This window comes from Oryctolagus cuniculus, chromosome 14, assembly GCF_964237555.1.
Source record: "Oryctolagus cuniculus chromosome 14, mOryCun1.1, whole genome shotgun sequence".
Lineage (NCBI taxonomy): Eukaryota > Metazoa > Chordata > Mammalia > Lagomorpha > Leporidae > Oryctolagus > Oryctolagus cuniculus.
Window position 1 is genome coordinate 31439900 of NC_091445.1, and position 12632 is coordinate 31452531.

The window sequence follows — 12632 nt, forward strand, 5'->3', positions numbered from 1 at the left end:
CTGTGACCCCTGTTTTTAGGACTGAGGAGAGAGTAGCCCATTCAAGAAACATACTTTGGCAAACTAAATAAAGCATGAAAGACCTTGAAAGTATGTGCTTCCTGGGAGAATTCTTCTTGGACTTCCCCTGGCCTCTGCAAAAATTTTCTTTACAAACTTAATTATTTTAACAAGTGTGGTTCCTTGCTTCCTCTGATGCACTTCCAACTTGAAGTTAGTTGTATGCTTTGAAAACAGAGAAAAACATGAATTATCTCTTCAAACCTAGAAAAAGGTAAAATGTATTACACATTGGGAGAGAGGTAGAAGAAAAGGGAAAGAGTGAGCAGTGGGTAGCCAGGTTTGGTCAGTATAAGCTTCCTTTTAATTCAGTAAATATGATGAACTGTCACAACTGATTTCTAGTAATAGCCTAGTACATTCCATATGTGCATTTTTACACTTTTATTTGTAGTGAACAGTTCTGACTCCTTGAATTTCTTCTTGCAGCTCATATTTTTTGGCTAGACCTGTGATCATTCCCATGAGCCTTCACTCTACGTTTTTTCAAGTGTTTTCTTCATCCCTAATGAGTAATCATACCTCGACATGGACCTGCTACTTTAGCTAAGACATGACCAGCAATGAATAGTAGTAAGGTAGGATTGCTTTACTCTTCTTAGTAAATTACTAAAAGCATTTTTTTCCTTAGTCTTTAAAATTGTGAGGCAGTTTTCACTTGTGTTTTTTTTTTGTTAGATTATTTTCCTATCTGGCTAGGCTACTATCATTTTATGTTTGTGCTACTTATTTTTTTTTTTGCCTGTAATTTATCCTAGAGAATATAATCTCATTTGTGATGTAATTATAATTTTTTCAATGAACTTACTGTGAGCAGAATCCCAGCTTATGTTTTTCTTCAACCTGTGTGCCTACCAGACCTGTATTTTCAAATGCTTGGAACCAATTATCTTTTTATTTCTTTCAAAATTTGTTCTTGGTAGTTGTATTTCTCCATTTCCAGAAAGACTCTAAAGTTATATGAGATGAAAGTTTAATTAACTAAAAGTCACACGAAGTTAAATTTCAGGGAAAAATGTAAAGTGTTAGCTAATATACATTACAGATATCCCGATGCTTTATTTCTAGGACTAATATTATTTCTAACATTATACTTAAATTTTTTTGCTAAAACAACCTATCCTTTAGCTACAGGGAAAGATAGCTTTCTAAAAGATCTCTGTACATGGTACTAGCACCCAACCAGTTGCTTAAAAAACAAGTATCTTAAAGTCATCCTTGAGTATGTTCTGTCTGTCTTTCCACATCTGAACAATCTATAGGTTCTGCCAATTCTGACTAAAAAAAAATGCATCTCAAATCCATCCTTCTCTCCCTTGGTACCAGTACCGTCTTAAGGCCACCACTATTACTTCAGCTCCTAAAAGCTGGCTTTTACTTCCAACCTAGCCACTGCATTCCTCACATAGCAGCTAAAATGATATCATTTAGAGTAAATGTAAATTTCTTGCCAAACCCTTCAGTGCCCCTGTATGACGTTTAATTAATTATGAGTTTAATTTCATGACTAAAATCTTTCTGGAAGTGAAAATAATTGGTCTGTACTTTTATACTGTGTGCTAAGTGTCCTCTCCTTTCCTCTCTTTCACTTTTTTAAAAAACGATTTATTTATTTATTTGAAAGGCAGAGTTATAGAGAGGCAGAGGCAGAGAGAGAGAGAGAGAGAGAGAGAGAGGTCTTCCATCCATTGGTTCACTCCCCAGATGGTCGCAGTGGCTGGAGCTATGCTGATCTGAAGCCAGGAGCCAGGAGTATCTTCCAGGTCTCCCACGCAGGTGCAGGGGCCCAAGGACTTGGGCCATCTTCTACTGCTTTCCCAGGCCATAGCAGAGAGCTGGACAGGAAGAGGAGCAGCCAGGACTTGAACTGGCGCCCATATGGGATGCTGGCACTGCAGGCCAGGGCTTTACCTGCTATGCCACAGCCTCCCTTCCTCTCTTTTAAAAGATCATTCTTTTAATGTTTTTAGCCAGCTTGAAATCTGCCCAAACTGTTACCCTGCGTTCTGCTATGTAATTTCATTGTTATTTTATTTTGGAGATTTTTGAGCATCCTGTTGTTAGGTGTGTGTCATACAAAGCTCACTTGAAAGTATGGAGTCTGTCCAAACTCCTAGGAGGCACATTTATCATCGTCCGTAGTTTTGTGGCTGCCTCAGAGCATATTAACATTTGGCATCTTGGGATCGATATTTTAGGTACAAAGTTAAATTGAGTAGATTTTAAAGTAATTCTTACCCCATGTCACTTCTTTCTCCTAAAATAATTAATAGTCCTATCTTTCTTTTTTTTTTTTCTGTGAAAAATTTTAAGATGTTTTCTTGAAAGAGAGGAGTATTACTATTTATGGTTTGTTCCCTAGGTGGTGGGCATTTAGCTAACTGTTTTCAATCTCTTATTTTACCCTTACTGTCCTATGAGCATCTCCACTTTACATTCAGTTATGCTTTGAGTTTTAGAGCTGAGAAGTAATGGTAAAATAATGGGATTGTATGGCTGGAAAGAACATTGGCAATCATCCACTTCCTGTCTTTCAGCTGGGACCTCAGAGAGGCTCTTGACCTGCCCACCGTCACGCAGCCGGTTTTCATGGTTGTTGAGACTAATGCTGCTTCTGCTCCTCATGCTTCAGGCAAGCTGGCCTCCTCTGCTGCTTCTCTCTTCCTACCCATTCAACATTTCATTGTCACAGTGTTTACTATTGCAGAAAATTTGAGAATACAGGACAACGAACACTCTACTGCAGCTTGCCTGGATTCACTCTGTTTACATTTTGGCATACTTTTTCTTTCTTTACATATTAGTTGATTTTTTAAAAAAGATTTATTTATTTATTTGAAAGTCAGAGTTACAAAGAGAAAGGAGAGGCAGAGAGAGGGAGAGAGAGAGAGAGGGAGAGAGAGAGAGAGGTCTTCCATCTGCTGGTTCACTCCCTAGTTGGCCGCAACAGCTGGGGCTGTGCCGATCCGAAGCCCAGAGCTTCTTCTGGATCTCCCATGTGGGTGCAGGGGCCCAAGAACCTGGGCCATCTTCCACTGCTTTCCCAGGCCATAGCAGAGAGCTGGATCGGAAGTGGAGCAGCCAGGACCTGAACCAGCACCCAGATGGGATGCCAGCACTGCAGGCGGTGGCTTTACCTACTATGCCACAGCACCGACCCCAACATATTAGTAGATTTTAAACCTGTTTGAAGCTGTATTAAAGACAGCATGATCATTTAAATTTTTTAGAATCTAGATTGTACAGTATGGATAATTCCTTGAATAATCATAATACTAATATCACATTAAGAACATTAATGTTAATTAAAGAGTATTTATTTAGTCCACTGGTGTTACTATAAAAATATTGTCAAGACTGGGTAATTTATAGACAACTAGGATTTATTTGTCATAATTCTGGAGGCTGGGAAGTCCAGGATCAAGGTCCTGGTATTTTTCATGCGTGGTGGACTCCCATTCCTCAGAGATGGTGCCGCCTGGGCGGCCTCACATGCCAGAGGGCTGAAAGGGGAGAGGCTGCTCACTGAAGGCCATTTTATAAGAGCATTAATCCCATCCAAGGCACTAATCACCTTCCCAGGCTTTCATATCTATTTTTTTTTTTTTAAAGGCAGAGTTACAGAGAGAGAGTGAGACAGAGAAATCTTCCATCTTCTGGTTCACTCCCCAAGTAGCCCAAACGGCCAGGGCTGGGCCAGACTGAAGTCAGGAGCCAGGAGACAGGAGATTCCTCTGTGTCTCCCACATGGGTGCAGAGGCCCAAGGACTTGAGCCATCTTCCTTTGCTTTCCCAGGCACATCAGCAGGGAGCTGGTTGGGAAGTAGAGCAGCTGGGACTTGAACTGGCACTCATATAGGATGCTGGTATTATCAGCTACACCGCAGTGCTGGCCCCAAGCTTTCACTTCTTAATTCCATCACCAGCATGTGAATTTTGGGGCACATATAAGGATATTTGAACCATAGCAATATTTAATATAATAGATTTCCTTGGTTATCCCTAAAATTTTGTTTTTGGCCCTGTCTTCAGTCAAGTTGTATTCATTGCGTTTGGTTCTTAGGCCTTTTTATTCTCCTTTAGTCTCAGTCCCCTCCTGTTTTTTGTACTTTTTTTCTTTCCATGCTCTGTATTTCTTTTAAGAGATATAATTTGTATATACTTCATGTCTGCTTTGGGAATTGCCTGGTTTCTTAGAACATTATTCATCCAAAGCTTTTTTGCAATTTGCTTTTTTCCTCCAATTCTCTGAGGTTGCTGGAGATAAAATTGTCACTTCTAGGCCTTTATTTTCCTTTGAAAATATCATTCTAACTTCAAGTGTACATTGGCTGAAGGTTTTACATTGGATGCATTAAGTTAAAGATAAGAAGACTAGGAGATTTATGTTGTACTTGATCCACTGGCAGTAGTCAGCAAGTGAAATTCAAATTAAAATGAGAGAAGTCTGCAGGAGTTCCTTCCTCTGTGGCCCATTCCCACTTTCTAGCAAGTTTGTTGTATCTAGAAATATATATCTTGTCACTGTGGACATTATAAAGCAATAGCAGTCTAAGCCTTTGTCTTTGAAAAATGTAGTTTCAAGTGGGAAACATTAAAATGCAAATGATGTAGCAGTAAGTTAATAGAATGGCAAGAGGTAGGCACGAAGAGAAGAGATTTAAGAGCCTTGGCGCTGGTCTCCTGTAGAACTGTCACTCAGTGAATTTTTTTTCTTCCTTTCTTGTTTTTGAGTTTCATAGTTTTTTTTTTTTTTTTTTTTAAGAATTATGTGATACTTGGGAACTAGTTATATTTTTTTGGGAGAAGATAACTTCTGAGCAATATTTTCAAAGAGGGAGAATCATATTTTGGGTGAGAAGAAAGGGAAGAATTTCAGTGAGGAAGGCACGACTTCAGATGGCATGGGACGTGAAGCTCCGGGCAGGCTGGCCGACTTCCTCCGCGTTGTATACAAAGGTTCCTTCTCATCGGGGCTGCTGCTTCTCTCTTTATCTCTCTGAGGCTGGGACTGGTGCTTTTTATTTCTGTGTACTCAGGCTCTCAGTGCCTGTCGTATTGTAGACATTTAGTAAGTGCTTATTGAACTAATAGATGAATGAATGAAAACTCATACTAAGATATCGATTCCAAAGACGATGATTTCTTTGCTGGGCAACTAAAGTAATGATTGGACCCAGAGTTGATGGAGTCATTGCTGAAGCTGAGAGCTAGAATTGGTTGAGGAGTCTGTGAATGGAGAGAAAATTGTTCCAGTGGAAGGGACAAGTGGTGTATGAGAGGGGTAAAGATAATATATTTTTTTCCTTTTAAAGATTTATTTATTTTATTTGAAAGTGTTATAGAGAAAGAGAAAGAGACAGAGAGAGAGAGAGAGAGACAGAGAGAGAGAGAGAGAGAGACAGAGACAGAGAGAGAGACAGAGACAGAGAGAGAGAGATGTCTTCCATATGCTGCTTCACTCCCCAAATGGCCACAGCGGCCAGAGCTGAATTGATCCGAAGCCAGGAGCCAGGAGCTGCTTCTGGGTTTCCTACATGGGGCAGTGGCCTAAGGACTTGGGCTGTCATCCACTGCTTTCCCAGGCACATTTGCAGGGAGTTGGATTGGAAGTGGAACAGCCCAGACTTGAACCAGCACTCCTATGGGGTGCCAGTGCTGCTAGCCATGGCTTAACTCACTCTATCAGGCTGCTGGCTTCCAAAGATAATCGTTTTATGGGGATACAATTGGGAACTTTTTCAGAAAGATAACTATCATCATATAAATATCTGACATTTTCTAAGTAAAAATAAATATATTTGAAGGAGAAAAGAATTTTTTAGTGTTGAACACTTAATTGGAAATTAATTTTGTTTCCAGAATAATGAGAATTATAATGTTACCCAGAGTTTCTTTTTAAAATTCTTTAGTGCAATTATCAAACTTAAAACACAGCAAAAATATAATGGGTCCCCTAGTACACATTATCCACTGGCTTCAGCAATTGTTATTTTTTCTGGAATATTTTAAAGCATTTTGACATAAATAGCTATTTTGCAAAATATTCAGATTTTCTACTTACTTTTTTTTTAAGTTGACGTCAGGTTAACCAAGAAGAAGAAATAGCATAAATGTACATCATTGGGTGAATGAGTAGAGAAAATATAGACTATTCATACAATGGAATATTATTATGCCACACAAAGGAATCTAGTGCTGATAAAAATCTCACAGCATGGAAGTACCTTGCAAACATTGTGTTAGGTTTATGAAGCCAGACAGAAGGGGTCACGTGGTGTGTGATGTGATCCTATTTCTCAATGTGTGAGCCCTTCAGAATAGGCAGGTACATGGAGACAGAGAGCAGATTGGTCGTTCTCAGGCGCCAGGGCGAAGGGCGAGGGCAGTGAATGCTTATGTGTACAGGAGTTCTCTTCATGGTGAGGAAGATGTTTGGAACCAGTTGCACAATGCTGAGAATACACTTGATGCCACTGAATTATATTTTTAATGGGTTATTTGACTTGATATGAATTTTACCTCAATTTTAAAAATATTTAACAAATAGATATTTGTTTCGAAATAGAAAATAGAGATACACAAAGTAGAAAATGACATTTTTCCCCATTAATATCAAGTCTTAATCATCAGAGGTAGGTAAAGTTAAAAACTTCATGTGTGTTAATATGGACTGTTAAGACGTGCATTCAAAAACACATGTATATTCAAAACACATTTTTGTATACAGTTTTATATGTGCTATGTTGATACACATATTTTGAAGTTTTTTTCTGCTTATTGTTTGATTTGTCTTTATGTTCCATGTACTTCCAAAATGTTTGATATAGTTTTATATTAGAGGACAGAATCACTATCAGAGAATAATGGGAAAAAAAGAGTAATTGAATGCTTGAGATGATGAAATTTTAAAAGCTCAGGCTAAGGAAAACACATGCTAGTTTTTATTAGTGTTATTATTACTATCTTTTTTTTTTTTAGTTTTTTACAATAACCATTTATTCCCCCGGAGGGGTACACCATTTCTGGAGGTACTGCAATATCAGGTCAGTGTTCCTGCTCCAAGTCCTTCCTCCAAAAATCCTGATAAGAACAGATACTACATTTTATCTTTTTTTTTTTTTGAAGATTTATTTTATTTATTTGAAAGACAGAGTTACAGAGAGAGGTAGAGACAGAGAGAGAGGTCTTCCATCTGCTGGTTCACTCTCTAGATGGCCGCAACAGCCAGAGCTATGCCGATCTGAAGCCAGGAGCCAGGAGCTTCTTCCGGGTCTCCCAAGTGGGTGTAGGGGCCCAAGGACTTGGGCCATCTTCTACTGCTTTCCCAGGCCATGGCAGAGAGCTAGATTGGAAGAGGAGCAGCCAGCACTAAAACCAGTGCCTGTATGGGATGGCGGCGCTTCAGGCCAGGGCTTTAACCTGCTGCGCCACCGTGCCGACCCCAACATTTGATCTTAACCAAAAGGCCGAGAAGTGATTATGACTATCTTTTAATTTAGGACTGTTTCTTTCTGGCTTGTTTAATCTATATTGACGTGTAAAATGAACATTTTTCATGTGATGTTTGAAACAGATAAGAAATAAGAGTAAAGCTTTATGTTAGATTTGTTGAGTACATCTGAGGGTGTACCAGTACATGACTGATGTTGTTTGGGAAACATTAAGATATAATCATGGAAAAGGTGAGGTCATTACTGAGCTCTTTGTTAACAAAGAGCACTGGCAGAGAAGACTGCCTGCAGGAGAAAACCTGAGCAGTCTTGAAATACTATTAAGAGCTAAGAAAAAGGGTAGGGGAGTATGAATAAGGATTGAATCAGAGTTGTTAAGATAAGTGCATTAGAAAGACAGGTCAGTCAATTCAGAATGTGCACAGAAAGCAGTAGGGAAGGTTTTGTGCCCCAGTTTGCCTTGGCTAGTCCAAATTTGTATCTGTTGTCCTGGCATAATAAACAATAACAAACATTTCACTGTGAATATATGCTAGTTTTGGATAGTAAGTGATATGCTCACCCAGGAAGAGAGCAAGTCTGGTGGGGGTGTGGGGGTGGATCTGGTAAATTTTAGAGCGAATAGTTTGATTGGTGGATGACTGGAGATCTCTCTGAGGTCAAAGAACAGGTGTAGTAGAAGTTTGCGGGACCAGCACTGTGGCTCACTTGGTTAATCCTCTGCCTGTGGTGCTGGCATCCCATATAGGTGCCGGGTTCTAGTCCCAGCTGCTCCTCTTCCAGTCCAGCTCTCTGCTGTGGCCCGGAAAGGCAGTGGAGGATGGCCCAAGTGTTTGGGCCCCTGCATCCTCATGGGACACCAAGAGGAAGTACCCACGTGCATGGGAGACCTGGAGGAAACACCTGGCTCCTGGCTTTGTGTTGGCGCAGTTCCAGCAATAGCGGCTATTTAGGGGGTGAACCAACAGAAGTAAGACCTTTATCTCTCTCTTTCTCACTGTCTATAACTCTGTCAAACAAACAAATAAATAAATAAATAAAAAGTTTTCATGTCAATGAGATGGAAGAGAGCAAGTTGTGGCCTAAAACTAGAATGTTAAAAATTACATTGCAGAGAGTAAACAGTTTTGGATTCAGGCTATGGATAATAATAATAGGTAGTTGAAATGGAGTTACAATGAAGGTTAAAATCTCTATGAAGACATACATTAGACTAGCAAGTAAGATTTGGGGGCAAATGGAAGATTGAGAGACATATTTGGAATAAATAGCATCAAGGTAGGGTAGGACTTGGTAAAATTGAATGGCATAAATTTCAGAGAAGACATTTTTGGGTAAGACTGGAAGAATAGTGATTTGTAAATCTCACTAAGAAATTAGAGTAATGTTACTCTGCTTCCCTCAGTCCCCTGGATACAGGTGGTGGAATGGAGAGCAGATGTAGCTTCTACCTAAGAGCACTATTTTTGAGATAGGATAACGAGTTGGAAGGGAGAGATGGAAAGTTTATTTACAAATTGAATAGAATGTTACAGGAACTAATACAAAAGTTTGAGAAAAAGAGTAATTTGGGAGGAAAACAGAGTTGTGAAGAGATAACTGAAGAGAGAGGATGGCATGGGGGTGGGGTCAGTTCTTTCCTTTGGGAAAAGGATGAATTACCCAAGAAGCCAAGAATGGAACTGACTCTCCTCCATCTTCTGAGCAGCGGCACAAGGTTAGTGTGACCTGAGGTCCCTGAGAAGCTCTCTTTTGTCAGGGGTAGGGGCTGGCTGTGGCTTAGTTCCTCATAACTCACGAACCGTTCTGTTAGTGTGTGCCGTTAATGAGTGATTCTAAGCTACAATAGAAATTTCCAAATTGTTTGACTTGTCCCCACAATGTTGCTTTTTTTTTTGAAAGAACTTGTTTTTTTTTTTTTTAATAATCTACATCTTCTGATGCTACCTAGCATTTTTTTTAAAAAAAGAGTTTGTTTATTTTATTTGAAGGTAGGGTTACAGAGAGGGAGAGACAGAGAGAAAGGTCTTCCATCCACTGGTTCATTCCCCAAATGGCTGCAGCTGCCGGGGCTGGGCCTATCTGAAGCCAGGATCCCAGGGCCTCTTTGGGGTTTCCCATGTGGGTGCAGGGTCCAAGCACTTGGGCCATTTTCCGCTGCTTTCCCAGGTGCATTAGCAGGGAGCTGGATTGGAAGTGGAGCAACTGGGACTTGAACTGGTGCCCATATCGGATGCCTTTGCCCAGTATGCCACAGTGCCACCCTGACATTTTGTTTTAATATGACAACTGAATTCTTTAATAATACTTGATCATATTCAAAGAATAAAAGGTCACATTTTTAGGAATTTGGGCATATCAGGTATCATGCCTTGTGCATGTGCTTAATTGCCTTAACTTCTGTTTATCTTGTTTTCTGTCAAATTAGCAATGCTTTTACAGACATTCTTTGTGCTGTTACTCATGCTTTTGTGAGTTTGATTACTTTTTAATAATTCTCTCTGACTCCTGACATGATAAATACTTGATCTTTTCTCACTTTCCTGACAACCTCGCAAAGGAGGTAATATTATTTCCATTTTAAAGATGAGAAAGCTACGGCCGGCGCCGTGGCTCAATAGGCTAATCCTCCGCCTTGCGGCACCGGCACACCGGGTTCTAGTCCCAGTCGGGGCGCCGGATTCTGTCCCGGTTGCCCCTCTTCCAGGCCAGCTCTCTGCTATGGCCCGGGAGTGCAGTGGAGTATGGCCCAAGTGCTTGGGCCCTGCACCCACATGGTAGACCAAGAAAAGCACCTGGCTCCTGCCTTCGGATCAGCGCGGTGCGCCGGCCACAGCGCACTGGCCACGGCGGCCATTGGAGGATGAACCAATGGCAAAAGGAAGACCTTTCTCACTGTCCACTCTGCCTTTCCAAAAAAAAAAAAAAAAAGATGAGAAAGCTGAACTTCAAGATTAATTAAAATGTGGTTTACATTTAACTGAATTAAAATGCAGGACCATTTATTACCAGGTCCATCTCTAAAGAGACATACATCTTCACAGATAAACAGACACACACATGCACTCCTCTTGTAAGTGTGCCTCAGCTTACTAGAGGTGTTCTTTTCTTAATGAAATCTTTCTGAACCTTGTACGTAGCTGTGCTCCTTCCTCTCTCTGTGTCCTCTGAGGTAACACTTTGTTCCTCCTATTTTTATATTTGTGAAGCCTTCCTTTGTGGCATCCAGGAATGTTGTGATTTTCCTCTGTGTCCCCACTGAATTTATAACTAGTGTGTCTTTGTGCACTTGCTGAATTATGTGGCATTTATTTGCTGCCATGTTTGTCACCTCTAGTACGTTGGGGGTTGTTGAGATTAGGGACTGTAATTTTAATTATCTTGGTGTCCCTAGTACTGTGAAATATGCCTAGAAAATGTGTGTTCAATACATGTTTGTGAATGAATTTTGAATGTTTAATTGTTTAACTATTACTTGTGAACCTGTCTTACTATACTGTAAATTGTTTGAGGACAATAGTCCATATTTTATTGATCTTTGTATTCCTAACAATTATCTCTCATATGGTTATTCAATAAATACTTGTTGATTTAAATCAAGACTTTAATGAAAAAATTCTGTTAATCATTCTTCTCTCAAATAATTTTTTAAATATTAAGAAATTTAACTGACAATAATTGTAACATATTTAGGGGTACCATATGGCATTTCAGTGCGTGTATACAGTGTGTAATCAGATCAGGGTAATTGGTAATATCTGTTGCCGCACACATTTATCATTTCTTTGTGTGGGAGCATTCAATGTCCTCCTTACTAGCTATTTTGAAATTTACAGTTCAGTGTTGTCAATGATATTTACCCTATTGAACTATAAAACATTAGAAGTTACTCCCCCTCTCCAGTTATACCTCTGTGCCTGTTAACTATCTATTTCTTCTACCGGTTCCCTCCCAGCCTCTGGTAACTACTGTTCTGTTCTCTACTACTGCAAGATGAACATTTTTTAGCATAGCGCATAATTGAGAACATGCAGTATTTGTCTTTCTGTGTCTGACTTACTTCACTTAACATAATGTCCTCCAGTTCCATCCATGATGCCACAAATGACAAGATTTCATCTCTCTGTGGCTAATATTCCTCTGTGTGTATATACAGTTTTTTCCTTATTCGTTCATTTATCCATAGACAAATCTTGGCTGTTGTAAATAGTACTGCAGTAAACATGGGAATACAGATATCTGATTTCCTTTCCTTTGATATATACTCAGTATGGAATTTCTGGATTAATGGTAACTATATTTCTGTTTTTTTTTTTTTTTTTTTTTTTCACGGAAACTTCACACTGTTTTTCATAGCCCACTCACAGTGTATGAGTATTCCTCTTGCTCCACAGACTCACCAACTTTGCCTTTTTTTATAGTTAGCCATTTGTGAGTAGATATCTTTGTAGTTTTAATTTGTATTTCTCTTATGATATGTGATGAGCATTTTTTCATAAACTCATTGGCCGTTTGTTTATCTCCTTTGGAGAAATGTCTGTTCAGGTAATTTAACCATTTTTAAAACATCCTTTTTTTTTCTTTTTCTTTTGAGTTGTTTCTCATATGGGTGTATTTTGTATATTAATTCCTTGTCAGAAGAATAGCTCAAAAACATTTTCTTCTATTTAGATTGTCTCTTTATGCTGTTGATTGTTTCCTTTGCATTGCAGAAGATTTTTTTGATATAATCTTGTTGTCATTTTTTTTCTTTTGTTGTCTGTGTTTTGGGGTCATATTTAAAAAAGTCTTTGCTCAGACCACCAATGTTGTAGAACTTTTACCCTATATTTTATACTAATCTCCTAGTTTCAGATCTTATATTAAGATTTATATTATATATCTATCTTGAGTTGATTTTTATATATGGTGAGAGATAGCAGTCTAGTTTTCATTCTTCTCCATATGGATATCCAGTTTTCCTGGCACCAGTTATTTAAGAGATAGTCCTTTTTCCAATGTTCGTTCTTGATGCCCTTATCAAACACTAATGGGTGATAATCATGGGGATTTTTTTTCTTAGGTTCTCTATTCTGTTCTATTGGTCTGTATATCTGCTTTCATGCCAAGTTTCATGGT

General features: G+C 39.1%; 1 protein-coding gene across 28 annotated transcripts in view; it reads left to right on the forward strand.

Moving 5' to 3' along the window:
* The window catches only part of FER (FER tyrosine kinase), a 475696-nt gene that overhangs the window by 65405 nt on the left and 397659 nt on the right, over positions 1-12632 (forward strand). For 12 of the 28 annotated variants that reach the window (XR_011381955.1, XR_011381952.1, XM_051853918.2 and 9 more), the window contains 2 exons: positions 490-638; positions 7042-7106. The exons of 6 other annotated variants lie outside the window; for them this stretch is intronic. Coding sequence is in view for 10 of the 22 variants with exons in the window: in XM_051853918.2 (XP_051709878.2) it covers positions 624-638; positions 7042-7106 (80 nt within the window). In the remaining 12 variants the exon portion in view is untranslated. Of the gene's footprint in view, positions 1-489; positions 639-2597; positions 2693-7041; positions 7107-12632 lie in introns of all 28 variants that reach the window. 10 more of the 28 variants (XR_011381953.1, XM_070056522.1, XM_070056514.1 and 7 more) reach the window with 3 other exon arrangements.